The sequence below is a fragment of the Chlorocebus sabaeus genome, chromosome 13 (assembly GCF_047675955.1).
Source record: "Chlorocebus sabaeus isolate Y175 chromosome 13, mChlSab1.0.hap1, whole genome shotgun sequence".
Classification (NCBI taxonomy): Eukaryota; Metazoa; Chordata; class Mammalia; order Primates; family Cercopithecidae; genus Chlorocebus; species Chlorocebus sabaeus.
Genome location: NC_132916.1, coordinates 8,125,061 through 8,142,964, shown reverse-complemented (window position 1 = coordinate 8,142,964; position 17,904 = coordinate 8,125,061). Strand labels below are relative to the sequence as shown.

Below are 17,904 nucleotides of genomic sequence, written 5' to 3'. Positions count from 1 at the left end.
TTCCTAAATTTACTTTGTCAATTGTGATTTTCATGCATTCATTTGTAATTATGGTTGAATGACAGGAAATACAAAAATTGTTCTGCATAAAATTATGGCCCTAAAGCATTGAACGCCAATGAATGACTGAAGCTGCTTGAAGAAAGCATCTCTAAAAGCCCTCAACTGTCAATCCTACAATATAACGAAGGCAGATGATATTCTCAGAGACTCCTTTATATAGTTCTCTCATAGTTTCATTTTTTTAAAAAATAAAAGAAATGCTGAAATGTGAAGTTGCTTTTCAGTATTGCAGTTTGTTCTAATGATATTGTAATTCCCCTCTGTAAGGAGTTCCATATTATTTCTTTTTCTCCACGCTGAACTGTAAGACAGTAATATTATCCCTATGCTTATTACTACCCCCTCAACTTGATGAAGCACAAAATGCCTCCTTTCTGTTTTCTTGATGTACAGAATTTTGCTTCGGTAAGCCAACGAGTTTTTTCCCTAGCCTGTATATGCTTGTTCTGTGCCAAGTCATTGTAAAGGAGCCGGTTTGAAAGTTTATCACCATTCATTGTGACTTTCCGACTCTATCTCCCTGGTAACAGAAGCCTACAATTATGAGACAAGAACACAAAGAATTTGCCAAATTATCTAAATTCTAATACTCTAACATTTTATACCCTTCCACCTCGCATCCATGCATCTATTACTTTTTTCCCAAGTCTAAAGCGATGGTCTTCATCTTAGCTTCTCTATCTTCAGTTTCCCTCTGGCCAACTCATCTAAAATACACATTCCAGTTGAATCTTTTGGAAACTTTAGGCCTGTCATTCTTCCATAAAAAACTTTCACTGTACCCCAAAACTCTCAGAACAAAGTACAAGTACTTCATTTTGGTATTCTAGGCTCTCTATGACTGCTATCTGTCCCCTTTATTATTTTTTTTTTCTTCTCTTTTCTTTTCTTGAGGCAGAGTTTCACTCTTGTTGCCTAGGCTGGAGTGCAGTGGCATGATCTCAGCTCACTGCAACCTCTGCCTCCCAGCTACAAGTGATTCTCCTGCCTCAGCCTTCCAAATAGCTGGGATTACAGGCACCCGCCACCACACCCAGCTAATTGTTTTGTATTTTTAGTAGAGACAGGGTTTCACTATGTTGGCCAGGCTGGTCTCGAACCCCTGACCTCAGGCAAAACACCCGCCTACCTTTCATACATATTTCTATGCTTCTGTGACTTTGGACACTATACAAGCTAGGTCAAGTTTGCCAGTCTTCCTATGTCTTGCTATTTCACATTGCTATAAACATTCTTAAATAAACAAAGCTCTGTTTTGAATTAAACATTTCCAAAGCAAAGTATTTCACTAGCTTCCTTCACCGCATGCTTGTTCCTAACAAGTATGCTTATTCCTTAGGATTCTCCACAGTCAATGCTGCCATTTCCCCAGTTGCTCAGGCCTGTTAAAGTACGACTTTCAACAAAGCAAAATCATGACTCTTATGTAATAAAAATCATGACTCTTATATAAATAAAAAATGAATGTGTGTCAAAGATCTTATTACTTAGTAATTAATGAGGAAACCAGTAAGATGTTAAAACCAGTTGAAATTAAAATTTGAAAAGCTAGGTGTTTAGAGGCCATTTTACAAAGTAATTTTATGATAAGACCGCCTGGTTAGATATATTAATAAAATGGGTTAATGCACAACAGGGCAACAAACTGTAATTTTTAAATCACCTTTTCCACCAGGTAGACATTAGCTGTATCTCTACTAGACAAAAATCTGTACATTCACCCCTTCTCCTACAAGGTTTTACAACACCCAAGGAAACAGAAAATCAAAGGCAAAAGCCTACACTGAATGGAAAAGCACTCAGTAGTTGCTGTCATTTTTGTTTCAGAAAGTTTTTCTGATATTCTACCCCTTATGGTTATAAATAATCCTCAAAGATTATTCTTTAAAGAAAAAGTCTAGCCTCATTAGGTTTGGTCTAATTATTCACACGGATGCAAGGCAACAAGAGTCCTAATTAAACATACAGGCCTTGAGTCCGATCTGAAAATCTAGAGCCTTATAGTATTGAGCAACTATGAAAGATTAAGAATTTTCTGGGTAGATTTTTCATCAGAGGTTTCAGATTTGATTTTTTTAATCCTCACTTTTTTTACGCTGAGCGTAGGAGACCCAGCCCAAGATGTTTTCTCCAGCAGATTTCATATATTACCCATAAATCCAAGTGAATTCTTCTCTTCTTGATGGCTTCCAAATTCTCTAAGGCCTCTGATGTGGTAAGAAATCATACCTTCTGTGAAGCTGGCGCTCTGTAAGCCAAGTACCAAGCACCAAGCCAGGGTTCTTGGGAGACTTTGCAGGCACTGAATCCATACAAAACCAGTCTTGAGAACAGGCTTCCAAGTAAGTACTTGCTCTCTAATAGTGGGCTTTTCACAGCTGATTAAATGAGAATCATTCTCAAATGTGATACTGCCTGCACAATTGATTTTTCCAATTATGCTCTGATAAAAAGAGAGCAAGAGTCTTATTGAATCTTACCCAAATAACTATATTGCCAAGTCAAGTCACAAATCTTAGTAACATAGCTGTTTCTGAATTCTAAGGAATGAGTGAGAATGAGATACCACTAAAAATGTTTCACTGCAGTTTACCAAAGCACAGTCTATTAAACTGAGGCTTAGAGACAGCTTGGGAAAAAGAAGAAAGGGCTTCCTCATAAAACAATAAATAATAGAGCACTCAAACAACAGCAACATATCTAAACAAATAAGCACAATTAAATTAGTCTCATCAGTTCATTTAGTCCTTAGTAATTACGTTTCATTCCAATGGATACTGCTTTCATAAAGTATGTCTGCTGCTGGACTGAAAGAAGTCCTGGAAATCCTTAGTCCCTGATATAGTCTGCATGTTGTCTAAGCAACACCTGTTTGGAAAGCTGTGCTTGACAATTCCCTGAAGAGGCAAAGGTTCATAATGCTGGTGTAGGCCTTTCCACAGGTTCTGAACTCCCCTTTGCTAAAAGTATAAACACTAGCCTGAAGCTTGTAGCAAAGTCACCAGGCAAACATTAGAAGGGAAAAGAGTTCTGCTTGATGGTAAGACTCATGGCTGAGGTTATATTCCAGGAACAATATTATCACAGCAGGCAAGAGTAAATTTCTTTTTTGGGATAGAGGACATAACTATTTCATAAGGGCTTCCCCTGAGCAAGAAGACATATGATGGATAGCAGAGGCAGTGACCATTTCCAGGGTCCTCTCAAAACGTGTACACGCTATAAAATATTTATAAAAATGAGTAACATTTTGCTTATACAAATTTAACCTAGTGAAGGTTAAGCATCCTTCCTGATTTGACAACTTATCTTCATGTAGTTCTCAAAATAGTTTGAGGTAATTAAGACGTATGGAACCCATGAAACGAACCCAATTATTTTACATTCCAGCATTATTTTACTTATAAAGTGAAAAAATAATCTTTATGAGGCCCCCTCAAAACTCAAAGATAGCATTAGATGGGCCAAGTGTGGTGGCTCACACCTGTAATCCCAGCACTTTGGGAGGCTGAAGCAGGTGGATCACAAGGTCAGGAGATCGAGACCATTCTGGCTAACATGGTGAAACCCCGTCTCTACTAAAAATACAAAAAATTAGTCTGGCGTGGTGGCAGGCGCCTGTAGTCCCAGCTACTCGGGAGGCTGAGGCAGGAGAATGGCGTGAACCTGGGAGGCAGAGCTTGCAGTGAGCCGAGATTGCGCCACTGCACTCCAGCCTGGGCAACAGAGCCAGACTCCATCTCAAAAAAAAAAAAAAAAAAAAGAGAGAGAGAGAAAAAAAGATAGCATTAGATGTAAAAGGCATTTTACACTAAATTTTTTTTTTGAAATTTGCAATCAAATTGCAGAAGGCAAAAATCAAAGTGTTGTCAGAGGAAGTTTGCTCACTTAATTAGGATGGAACCACGGGGGCATGAGAAACAATATCTGATTACCTATTTAATCAACGTGGCAAACAGAAGAAGGCACACAAGTACTGGGAAACTTCAGTTCTTTAGTAGTGAGGAACTTTGGCTCATTGAACTTTGTGTTTGTTTACATTTATTTATCTTGTTTTGTTTTTGTAAATAATCAAAGACATGATAAGGTCCACACAAAGTTGAGATGCAGGATCCTTGCTACTTAGGCAGATTACTCTGCAGGTAAAGAAAGATCATCTGTTCATCCTCTGTTAACTCTAAGGCCAATTTATCATTTTAACAGAAAGAAGTCATTTTCTAGTTTTGTTTTAATGTGAAGTTTGGCAGTAAAGTTTTCATGAACTCCTTTTATTTCTTTAAACTGTCTTGTGAATAATTCTATCAAAATGGAACAGAATTTACCAAAAAATTATCATGTTTCATTATTCTTTACAGATTCTGATATTATAAAAACAAGGCAAATACAATTTGCTTCCTCAAACACTCTATAGCTAGCTCTCCATACTCATTATTCTCTTCATATACTGGAACACACTAACACTTTTCTTTGGGACTAGTCTTGTTTTGTATTTGTTTTTGTTTTCTTAGACAAATGCACTTATACGTTGTGTTCCTTGTCATTATTGCTCCTTGCGATAACAGTAGTCCTAATTTTTAGCAGATATTACAACTTCCATTTCATAGACAAAGCTGGGTGGGAAATAACTGAGAACCATCATAGACAGCATTTTAGCAGACTAGCAAAGCTCAAAAATACACAACACATACCTTCCTAAAGCCACATTTGTCCTTTTTGTACATTCTTAAAGTGACAAAAAATGAACATGTTTAATGATATGATCCATAAAATAAGATCCAAAAATATTAAAAAATTAACATCTGCTTAATGTTAAGTTGTTGTAATACTCTATCTTAGAAATTATTGAGGGATCTAAAATAATATATATTAATTAGCTCAATTCAATTTTAATCCAAATTTTGAAGTTACTCTGGACCTTGAAATTACATTTAAGCTACCATTCTATAAAACATAATCACTGTTATAAAATCATTGGTCAAAACTGTAATTCAAAATATTTGAAAACATTTCATAATCTCAAACATTATTTAGAAGTAATACTATCTTACTTGGTTAGCAAACCAATATAAATACAGTAGTGTTGAAAACTCAGACTAAGTTGCTTCACGAGAAAAATTTAAATCTTCATAAAGAACATAATGTAGTATAATTGAAGTATCACAGAAAAGTTATATAACATTTTTCTTAAGAAAAATGATTAAACCAATCTAATCAAAAATTCATCTTATGTGAAGTCTTAAAATGTTTCTTTTTAAGTAATTTCTGCAGGAATATTTTAAGTCTAGTACAATATTAGGAGGTAATCTGAATTTTCTAAACTTCTTATATTGAACATAATTTAAATATGAATATTTACTGAATTCATTGTAAGATATAGGATGATTGAAGAATATAGGATATGGTGGATTGTGACATTTTAAATTATAGGTTTAAAAGTTTTGTATATCCCAATCTATTTTATTTTCTAAGACCTAAATATGAATGGTTCAATAACTAATCAGAAATAAAAGTTGACATAGATATAAAGCTAAACGACACCATGGGTAATAAGAAAGAACAAGTGGCCAGGCACGGTGGCTGGCGCCTGTAATCCCAGCACTTTGGGAGGCCGAGGTGGGTGGATCACCTGAGGTCATGAGTTTGACACCAGCCTGGCCAACATGGTGAAACTCCGTCTCTACTAAAAATACAAAAATTAGCTAGGCATGGTGGCACGTGCCTGTAATCCCAGCTATTCAGGAGGCTGAGGCAGGAGAATTGCCTGAACCCAGGAGGTGGAGGTTGCAGTAAGCCAAGATAATGCCACTGCATTCCAGCCCAGGTGACACAGCGATACTCTGCCTCAAAAAAAAAAAAAAAAAAAAAAAAAAAAAAGAACAAGCATATTTTTGACTATGTGTAATTATTTTAAATGAGCTGTCACATTTTAAATTTACCTAGAAATTAGACCATTTGCAGGCCCATTTCGGCGGGGAGGCAGAACGACAGAAAATCATAGACATTTTCCACTAATGGACTCTTGCTGTGGGAAAGCGTGAGCTGTCCTTAAGACTTCTATCCAGTGTTCATAAGTTTATCACTCACCTCTAATAAAAAAGCAATCACTATATGAATTTATAGAAAATATTAATTTCATGTTTATTTTTAGCCTATGAATATAGTGACTTTCATTAATATACAATGTATTTTTATCATTTCTCAAACAAAGGTTTTATCCAGTGTTTTACTGAAGCTTTTTGTTTTCTGAAGTACAGTAAATTTTCAATTTAATAATTCAGTTCAGTTAACACTCATTTTACTTCATGTGTACTAATAAATTATTCAACTTATTATTACCTTGTGGACTTCCATAATTTTTCAAATTGTAGTCAGCAACACTGTCTGCAGCAGATTATTAAGAAGTAAAACCATATATGGAAAACATACATTTAATCTTTCTTAGATACAGTTTCATGTCTTGCTTAACAGCAGCTTTGGGACCAAGCACAGACGGAAATTCTCTCAGGCCCAGCTCTACCTCTCTGACTCCAAGTAGGTTGAACACTCCCACTTTCAGCACATTCAGTCTTTTGGCAATGGAGCTGCACAATGGAGATGCACAATGGAGATTCAGAAGCTGCCTGGAATCATAAATGGCTCCTCGGCTGGCCTATCTTTCTAGTTCCCAGTATCCTGCTTGTGCTGCTTCTCCTCCTGCTACCCAGATATGGCTACTAAGCGCCGACCTCACACTCCACACCCTTCTCCAGGCAGAGTGCACCCCCCATGGAAGGTTCTGAGCTGGAGAAGCACACACCACCAGTCCAGACCACAGCTGGCAGTGGCAATCAGGGTCAAAGGCTAACAAGTACTTGTAGGATGGAAATGGATTCTGTCTTATACTCAGTATCTAAAGACAGGGCTGGTGATCACTGGAGCCATTATCACTACCAGCCCGCACAGACCTAATCCCTCCTTGGGAGAGTATGTATCTGCAGCCTAAAGTCTGAAACCTTTTCCCAAAGCCTTAACCTTCCATTAAAAAAACAAAACAAAACAAAAAAAAACCCCGTTGAATCTTTTCAGAAGGGCAGGCATTCCCCACACAAAAAAAAAAAAACAAGAATTCCCATAAATACAGTGGTCTATCCCCTAGCTGGCCCTAATTATAGAACCCCAATTCTCTTAGTAAACTTGTAGCTAAGTACCACTAGCCAATGCTAACCTGACGCCATTTACAAAAAATAAATTTCAGAGGCTTAAATTGTGTATGTGTGCATTTAAAAATCTGAAAGCAGCAGGTATACTGCAAAGAATATGGTTTGAAATCCTATAGATTTGGTTGAAGTCCCAGCACTGACACTAAATAGCTGTATGTTATTGGAAAACTAGCAGAAGCTTATCTAAGTAAGGCTTAGAAAAAACAGTCAAGTTATTTTTATGATTAATAAGAGGATGCATATAGAGAACTCAGCATAGCTCTTGGAATATAATAATATGTTGCGGAAAGTCAGGGACCCCGAACAGAGGGACTGACTGAAGCCATGGCAGAAGAACATAAATTGTGAAGATTTCATGGACACTTATTAGTTCCCCAAATTAATACTTTTATAATTTCTTACACCTGTCTTTACTGAAATCTCTGAACATAAATTGTGAAGATTTCATGGACACTTATCACTTCTCCAGTCAATACCCTTGTGATTTCCTATGCCTGTCTTTACTTTAATCTCTTAATCCCATCATTTTCGAAAGTTGATGAGGATACATGTCGCCTCAGGACCTTGTGATGATTGTGTTAACTGCACAAATTGTTTGTAGAGCGTGTGTGCTTGAACAGTATGAAATCTAGGCACCTTGAAAAAAGAACAGGATAACAGCAATATTCAGGCAACAAGGGAGATAACCTTAAACTCTGACTGCCGGTGAGCCGGGCAGAAGAGAAACATATTTCTCTTCTTTCTAAAGCAAATATGAGAAATATTGCTGAATTCTTTTTCTCAGCAAGGAACATCCCTGAGAAAGAGAATGTGCTACTGAGGGTAGGTCTCTGAAATGGCCGCTTTAGGGGTGGCCATCTTTTATGATCGAAGACAAAGGGATGAAATAAGCCCTGGTCTCCTGTAGTGCTCCCAGGCTTATTAGGATGAGGAAATTCCCGCCTAATAAATTTTGGTCAGACCAGTTGTCTGCTCTCAAACCCTGTCTCCTGATAAGATGTTATCAATGACAATGCGTGCCCAAAACTTCATTAGCAATTTTAATTTCGCCCCATCCTGTGGTCCTGTGATCCCGCCCTGCCTCCATTTGCTTTGTGATATTTTATTACCTTGTGAAGCATGTGATCTCTGTGACCCACACCCTATTCGTACACTCCCTCCCCTTTTGAAAATCGTAAATAAAAACTTGCTGGTTTTACGGCTCAGGAAGCATCATGGAATCTGCCGACATGTGATGTCTCCCCCAGACACCCAGCTTTAAAATTTCTCTCTTTTGTACTCTTTCCCTTTATTTCTCAGACCAGCCAATGCTTAGGGAAATAGAAAAGAACCCACGCTGAATATCAGGGGTGGGGTTTCCCCCAATAATAATAGTCATAGCTTACTGAGCAACTGCTATTAATATTATTGAATACCATTTCAGTGTATTCAACTTTTCTTTCTGTGGCTTATTAATAGAGTATCTACTAAACTGCATATTCAATTCCATGTCTTTATTTTTCATATTATAATATTATCCATATTAAAACAGCCTTATTTACAATTTTGTTGACGAGTGTTCTATTTAACACTGACAGCCTAATTTATGAAGGTCTGTGAACTTTGCTATCTCCCTAACATGATTCTATACAGGAAATTACATAAAATATCAAAAAAAAAAAAAAGGGGGGGGGGGAAGAAAGTATGGTAAGTGTTACAGTCTCATTCATGAAAAACACAGGATACCCAAACTAAAAATCCAAGGGATGAAATCTTCAAGGCCACCAGCTGATTTTTGTGCATCAACAAGCAAACAGTCACTCAGTTATGCATCTGAGCTATGGCAAACCTTAACTGTCTTACAGAAGACAGCTAAGAGCTACAACAAAAGAGGTCAATTGCAGCTCTTCTTTCACAGAGTTTTCTCTTTTATAGCATGAAAAAAACAAAGTCAGGGATTCCTTAATTATTTCTTTGATCCTATACATTTTTTGTTGGCATAGTTGTTTTGCTGTATGGGCCACTACATGAAATGCTAAGGAAGAAATTTGTGGGGGAAAAAAAGTGCTTTTTGACATACTCGAAAACTGTCTTTTGAAAACTAAATTGTGCTTTCAAGGAAAAAGTATTCACATAAAAGTAATAATCAACAAATCAGATATAACTGATGAGATTATTTTACAGCCACCTTGCTTCTCTTCACATACTCTACTTCTATGTGTCTTCTCAAAAGACTCCCACCAAAACCCATTCTTGTTATTTCCAGAATGAAAGGAGACAAATTCTGACCCAGAGGAATAGTGCATAAACTTTCTTTTCTTTTTTTCTTTGAGATGGAGTCTCACTCTGTCACCCAGGCTGGAGTGCAGTGGCGCGATCTTGGCTCACTGCAAGCTCTGCCTCCCAGGTTCACGCCATTCTCCTGCCTCAGCCTCCCGAGTAGCTGGGACTACAGGCTCCCGCCACCACGCCCGGCTAATTTTTTGTATTTTTAGTAGGGACGGGGTTTCACTGTGTTAGTCAGGATGGTCTCAATCTCCTGACCTCGTGATCCGCCCGCCTCGGCCTCCCAAAGTGCTGGGATTACAGGCATGAGCCACTGCGCTTGGCCTAAACTTTCTAAAGTAGATTCCAGTTTTCCCAATAAAATCATGCAAAGAAACCAAACATATAAAATAAATTAAAGGTTTTTAAAATTAAAATAGAATTCACTGTTATTTTTAATTTTTTAAATTTTTTTAGAGACAGAGTCTCTCTCCTCTTCCCAGGCTAGAGTGCAGTGGTGTGATCACTGCAGCCTCGACACACTGGGCTCCAGGGCCCTCCCACTTCAGCATCCTGAGTAGCTGCTGCTCACCAAGGAAGTAGAAAGTTTGTTTCTGAGTTCAGTCAGATCAGAGCCTCAAAATTTTCCCTACTTTATATTCCTCTTCTTGCCTCTTTCCTCTGTCACCACTTTATGTATAACTCCTCTATTGCAAACAATGAAGAAATACTCTTTCCAGCTATTTAATATCACGTTAGGGCTCCTAGGGCTAGGTCCTCGAACCAGCTCTATATGTCTACAGTGCAAAAAAAAAAAAAAAAAAAAAAAATTCCATGGGGCAAAATTTGTTGAGTACTAGAAAACTTCCTAAATATTCCCCCATATCACCCATTCCCAAGTAATTACAGAAAGGTCGCAATGTTTCTATTATAAATCAACAAATATCTGAGGAAAGGTGTAAAAAGGAGACTAGCTATATAAAATGGCAGCATTATATAACTCAACTATAATATTAAATATCACATGTAACTACTTGACAAAAGAAAGACAGCCTTCTCCAGCAAGCTTCAAAACGCTCTGCCTGAAGAATAGATTTTATAATCACATTTTTGTAATACAGATCTCTGTACTGTGATTTTACATTATACTAAATGGGATTCCAATGGTCACTCTGTGTTTTAAGCATGGCAGCATTCTTTCTATATGCAACTCTTTTGAGGTAATTAAATCCTTGGTGTTCTCTCTCTTTTTTTTTTTTTTTTTTTTTTTTTTGAGATGGAGTCTTGCTCTGTTTCCCAAGCTGGAGTGCAGTGGTGCGATCTTGGCTCACTGCAACCTCCTGCTCCCGGGTTCAAGTGATTCTCCTGCCTCAGCCTCCCGAGTAGCCGGGATTACAAGCGTGCACCACCACACCTGGCTAATGTTTGTATTTTTAGTAGAGACGGGGTTTCACCATGTTGGCCAGGTTGGTCTCGAACTCCTGACCTCAAGTGATCCACCTGCCTCAACCTCCCAAAGTGCTGGGATTATAGGTGTGAGCCACCACAACCGGCCAGTGTTCTCTCTTTTACTCTTAAATATCATCTTGACAGTTTGTGAGTAAGCTCCTTTTACCAATAGGCACTGATATCATGGAGTATATACAAACATATAGCCTTATATGTTACGTGTTAACTTAGCTGGGCTCTGGTGCTCAGTAAGGTCAAACACTCATCTAGATATGGCTGTGAAGGTATTTTGTAGACATAATTACCATCTGCAATCAGTTGACTTCAAGTAAAGAAGTTTACCCTAAAAAATTTGGGTGTCCTCATCTAATCAGTTGAAGGTCACATGAGCAAAAAACATGTTTCTTGAAGAGAAGGAATTCTGCCTCAAGACTATAACACAGGAACTTCATCTGAGTTTCCAGTCTGCCTTACAAATTTCAGACTTGCCAACCCCCACAACCATGAGACAATTCCTTAACATATATATGTTATATAACATATATATGTTCCTTAACATATATATTCCTTAACACACACACACATACATATATATATATATACTTTTCTTTCTTTGGAGAACCTTGACTGATACACATACTAAATCTCCATCAATATAATATTCAACAACTATTTATTGAGTGCATTTACATGCCAAACACTGTTCTAGATGCAGGTAATATAACCACAAATAAAACAGACAAAAATCTCTAGTTTCATAGGGCTTATATTTAGTGGTACTAAGATGACTAGCAAATAGTTAAGGTAACCATGTAATTTATCATACAATCCAGAGCACTTTTAAGGTAAGGGTGAAATAGGGTACTGGTAATGATTTTGCCAGGGCAGCATGTCTAACCCAGAGCCATCTTGACAAACCAGGATGGTACAGATCATCTGAGCCTTTAGGGAAACTGAAGCCCATCTCCCCCACATGACCATGCATCTGGCTAATTGTAGAAAGTCAAAGGTATATGTCATTAATCAAAGTTGAGGAACAGACTTGTAGACTCAGAGAGATTTGGGTTCCAATTCTCAGTTACACATTATTATTAAAGTATTAAACTTTTATGAGTCTCAATCATGCCATTTAGAAATCCATATAATGTGAGAACTAATGATACACATATGTACAGCATATACAGAAAGAACTGGAACCTGCCAGCCCTTCAGTAAAGTGCATGTAAAGTAAGTAATTAAGCCAAGCAGGGCTGGGGATTAAGTGGTACACTGAAAACTTTTGTACATGAATATAAGTCTTTCTATACTACTTTATTTTTTTAACATATGTGAATGTATGTCATTGGTTTTAACATTTTTGAAGAAGAGAGAGAAATCTGAACATTCTGCCTGGGAATTAGACAGCAAAGTGCACCAGAAATGATGAAATGATGGCAAGGCTATAATTTAGAGCATGGACATACGTGACTCTCAAGCGACCATTTATCACTGTTAAGATTGCTAAAAGTGACTTTAGGTTTACCTTTAAAAAGTTTCATATTCATTAAACTGAATTTTACACCAATATATACCGAAGTAGACACTGCCTTAGAAGTGGGTCCAACAATCCTCCTGCCCTGCTGGAAACTGTTGCTAGGAGACAAGAGTGAAGAGAACACTTCCTCTCCAGTGTGACCGACCACAGGAGCTGCAACTGCTGCACACCCTCCACAATGCTTTTGAAGCGGGTTTGAAAACTCTCTGCCTATGGCTGAAACCTCAGAGAGATTTTAGCAGTCTACAAAGTATATAAATATCTCTAGGTATGATCTCAAGAGTGAGAAAAACTTTCCTTTGTCCCCTAATATTTTTCCATTGGCTTCTCCTATAGTCCAATAATCTTTGTCCATTCCCTCGGAGTCTTCCCAACAAAGGCACAAAATTAAGGGAACTTACAGTGAAGATGACCTATCACATCTGTGAGAGGAAGGATGAGGTTACCCACACATAAGGACAGCATGGGTGCAACAACTGTTTCAGAAAGCAAAGTCCCAAACACCCCAAAACTGTATTTATGTTCTTGTGTTTGGTGGTGGAGAGAATGTGAGGGAATGAGAGGTCAAGAAGATCTAAGGAGAGGAAAGATGAGAAACACACTGCCTTTTCTAGATAGGCCAGAGCAGGAGTTCATACTGAAATACTTTATAATCCTGCAAGGGTGAGTCAACTGAGAGCAACCACAATTTTTTTTTTTTTTTTTTTTTTTTTTTTGTCTAAACTGGAAAGAAACATTGAGTTTCCTTCTGATTATAAATGTAAGGCTCATTACAAACCTACATTCTCCTGGTACATTTTTCAGAAAACAGAGAAAGTGAAAATCTCTCAAATGACACTGCCATCAAGGATGTTCCCTTTGCATGATCACACATACACACACACATACACACACTAACACACTTATGTGGAACTCTGTAAGTCTGAAAATAAGACAAGTTCCCTCCATCACCATAAATAATCTATCCTTCTGAAAAGGAGACTCCATCTATCCCTGTCTTCACTTTACCAGATTACCAAATGCTCTCTCAATTATCACATTTTGAATGAGAAAGTAGTTTGAGGAGACACATTAACCTGAAATAACCTCCATACAGAATTAGTAATTATTTCATAATAGTTACACCTCATAACCACAAATATTAACTCTTGTAAAGCTTTTTAAGGATCACTTTTAGAAAGTTATACTGTGCTCACACTGACAAGATCCTCAGTATACGCCTATGGGAAGAATGAAAAAAGCAGGCTTCTCAGGTTACGTAAGTGGATTTAGAGTGCTCTAACTCAAGCAACTTCAGGCAGTGCTGGGGCTGATATATGTGAAAAGTGTGAATAAAATTCTTTCATGATAATGACAAAAATAACATTTATAAATTACTATCTTATTTGTGTAGTTGATTTTCATTCACCTATAAATTAATTGCTATAAGTAGATAGTTGACTTTTGCATCTTTATCCCTAAAATGTAATATGCACAATGTGGGCCACACACTTTTTAAAATAGTAATCAGCTATTTAAGGATTACCTTACGTTGGGATTTCTCAACCACAGTACTACTGACATTTTGGGTCAGACAGTTCTTTGTCACTGAGGTGGTCCTATGACTTGAATGCTCAGCAGCCTACCTGACTTCTGCCCACTGGATGCCAGTAGCACCCCTCAATGTAACAGCCCAAAATTTCCTCAGATATCGTCAATGTCCACTGGTGGCAAAACCGCCACAAGTTCATCTTTATATTTAGGGTCACCTCATATTTGGGCATACGTGGTATCTAGCTTGTCTTTACAAAATTGGATCCTAAGGGCACAATTTTATAACCTGCTCTTCCAGCTGACTGATATGTCATGGCGATCTTCTCAGTTCATTATGTACACATTGTCAGTGTGTTCTTAACTGCTGCACTATGCCTCAGTAACAGGTTGTGTCATAAGCGTTGTACCAGTTAACAATTGTTTCTAATTTCTCAGTATCATAAATGTCTCTATTATTTCATATATAAATTCCTTTAAATATGTTCAATTAGTTCCTTATATTTTAAGACCAATAGCATCCTTAGAATTCATTTTAAATTTAGTTTAAATACACCTGAAGTCAAAGGATTAAAAAAAGCAATAAAACATAATGTAATGTCAAAACAAATATATTTTAGATTACCTATTATTTATGGTTTCTACCCATGTCACTCTTCTATTAGAATTGAGAGCAGCCAGGTGCAGTGGCTCATGCCTGTAATTGCAGCACTTTGGGAGGCTGAGGTGGAAAGACTGCTTGAGCTCAGGAGTTCAAAACTAGCCTGGGCAACAGATGAATGACACTTCCTCTTTATTAAAAAAGGAAGGAGGAGGAGGAGGGGGGAGAGGAGGAGGAGGAGGAGGAGGAGGAGGAGGAGGAGAAGGAGAAGAAGGAGAAGAAGCAGAAGCAGAAGCAGAAGAAGCAGAAGAAGCAGCAGCAGAAGAAGCAGAAGAAGAAGAAGCAGAAGAAGCAGAAGAAGAGGAAGAAGAAGAGGAAGAGGAAGAGGAAGAAGAGGAGGAGGAGGAGGAAGAGGAAGAAGGGGAGGGGGGAGGAGGAGGAGAAGAAGAAGAAATAAACACAAATAAGTGAGAAGTAAACCCCCTGTTAAGATGTATTAAAAATTCCATCTAAATGACTAAAAGCTTTGCTTTTTCATCAGTATTCTGAGCACCTTTTTCAAATACAAAAGATATAAAACAGGCCCTTCAGAGGTCCATACGTATGAAAACTATACAGCTTCTAGCATCTTTTCCTTCAGAGATCCATACATATGAAAACTATACAGCTTCTAGCATCTTTTCCTTTAGAAACTCTATGTAGTAATTCAAAAACAAAACCAAAAATCTAGTCAATCAATGATTTGAAGATATTTTATTACTAGCTGTCATAAACAATTTTAAGAGAAGTCTTTGGGTTTCTTGCTCTAGAGAATTCTAACTGAATTTAAAAGATTTAAAAATCGATTATTGCATTGTTTTTTGGATTCAGGAAGGATACACAAACAGTTTAATGAGACTGGAAAGAGGTCCAAAGCATTTTCAAGTGCACCTATAAACTTGAACTTCTTGAAAGCATTTTCTAAAGCAAATATGTCAAGACATGAAGACGGATTAACTCAGAATGGGAGTTTGTGTTTGTGTGCACGTCTGTGTGCGTGTCTGTGTGTTTGTGTGCATGTCTGTGTGTGTGTCTCTGTGTATATAAGCATGTTCTTTGAAATATATTAAGGACTTTTCATAAAAATTTTTTAAAAATCAACTCACAATTTAATAGGATGTTGCAAATAATCTCATAAAAAACTTGGAAAATTTCTCTGGAATTAGTGTTACCTTTTCAATAGATAAAATGGGTAAATAAACATTATTTTGGTAAATTTTCTGTATGTGGAATCTTAGGTGATAGAATTTGTTTCCAGATGACCTGGGTCTGATCCTCAATTCCTTACATTCACATTGAATTATTTATACGGTTTTTAAATTTTTTTCTGGCTAAGTTTTCCCTTGCATAAAAGACAAATCGTTATAATATCTACTTCATAGTGCTACTGTGAGAATAGCAGAGGAAATGTTTCTAAAAAGTACCTTCTAAAATATAAAGCCACAGTATTCTAACTGGTTGCCTAACGGTATGTAAATATTCTTTATGGTAATTAAAACAGATTAAGAATTACAGTGTATTATTCTTCAGTGTCGAGCATGGCCCCTTTTTAATCTTAGTATTTATAAAACAATTTCAATGAATAATCATTTATACACATATAGGCAGAAACAAAAACTGCTTTCTTTGTTCAATAAGTACCTACTCACTGGCACTCTTTTTGAAGGCAGAGAGGACTTTAGGTACTTCGCATAAAGTAAGTGGTTTTGTATTTCACATTATTTGAGCCTATCAAAAACCACGTGCTATAGAAAAGAATGATCTTACTACATCTATTTCAGATACAGGAAAACAGAAGTGTTGAAAGTTGAGAGACTTGTTTAAAGTAGTGATAGGATCAAGCCTAACAGTCGAGCTTCCACATTTGTGACAAACTACCTTTGCTATTATTGTAGCTCCCCTTCTGGCCCACTGTAAAAAGCCATGTTCATAAACATGTTTTTAACAGTTATCAAGTTATGGATTAAGAAATATTATATCATCCTATCAGATGCACATTACCAGTATCTGCATTTCATACAAAGGAAAACTGAGGGATAGTTTAAGTAATTTGCATAAAATCATGTAGCTGGTAAATAACAGTGGCAGATTTTGAACCCATGTTACCTGCCTGAGGAGCCTGAGTTCCCAACCATGATTTGTGCCACACACATTCAACTGGCATAACAACAATCTATTTTACTATATCAGAATATGATTAATTTACCTTTCCTCATAATGATAAAAGATCATCCAATAGCATCTTCTAAATTGACATTTATCCTTCAAAATTTGTTTTCCAATCTTCTGATTCATTCAAGAGAAAACAATTTTTTAAGGTTTACTGTATTAGTCCATTCTGATGCTGCCAATGAAGACGTACCCGAGACTGGGTAATTTATAAAGGAAAGATGTTTCATTGACTCACAGTTCCGCATGGCTATGGAGGCCTCAGGAAACTTAACAATCACGGTGGAAGGAGAAGCAAATATGTCCTTCTTCACAAGGCAGCAGCAAGGAGAAGTGCAGAGCGAAGTGGGGGAAAAAATCCCCATATAAAACCATAAGGATTACGGGAACTACAATGCAAGATGAGATTTGATTCATGACACAGCCAAACCATATCATTTACTTAAAAAAAAACTCATAATCTTTCAAACAAAAATAATACTCTAGTCTTTTTAATTAAACCTCAATATGATTTTCTAACAGTTCTATATGTATAGTTACACCAATCTAAATTTTAATAATTAGAAAATGCTATTCATCTTTTTCATAAATTTCATACTTTTTTAATTCCACAAAAAATAAAAACAATTTGTTATTACAATATATTAATGATTTTGGCATTCTGATCTACAATATAGTTGTTATGCTTTAAATATTTTATCACATTCATTCTGAATAAAACTATGAGCTCTATCTGCCATGAATTCTATAAAAAAGGAAAATCACAATTGAATTAACCCCTGAGTATTTAAGAATTTCCTTGGTAGTTTTTTGATTAGTAATTGTATTCCAACATTTTCAAAAGTAAACAGCAGGGATTTTTGCCTCTAGAAACTTTATCTATCAGCCTACTATAACTATGTAGTCTTCCAGAAACAGTCGTGTCTCCTTTATTTTTAAAGCATATATACAAAGAGAGAGTATATACAAATTAACACTAATTAGCAAGTCAGAAAAGCATGTTTTTCTCCTTAGCTCTTATGAGTGTTCATATATAATTTGCTCCAAAAGAAATTTTGGTAAGTTACAGTACTGCC

At 36.8% G+C, this 17,904-nt stretch overlaps 1 protein-coding gene across 4 annotated transcripts in view; it reads right to left on the bottom strand.

The window, feature by feature from the left end:
• Positions 1-17,904, bottom strand: part of PRKN (parkin RBR E3 ubiquitin protein ligase) — a 1,397,785-nt gene that overhangs the window by 1,307,334 nt on the left and 72,547 nt on the right. For 2 of the 4 annotated variants that reach the window (XM_073022292.1, XM_073022290.1), the window contains exon 2: positions 16,866-17,217. The exons of the other annotated variants lie outside the window; for them this stretch is intronic. In XM_073022292.1, the coding sequence (XP_072878393.1) occupies positions 16,866-16,875 (10 nt within the window). In that variant the 5' untranslated portion in view covers positions 16,876-17,217. The remainder of the gene's footprint in view (positions 1-16,865; positions 17,218-17,904) is intronic. 4 annotated transcript variants of the gene reach the window in all.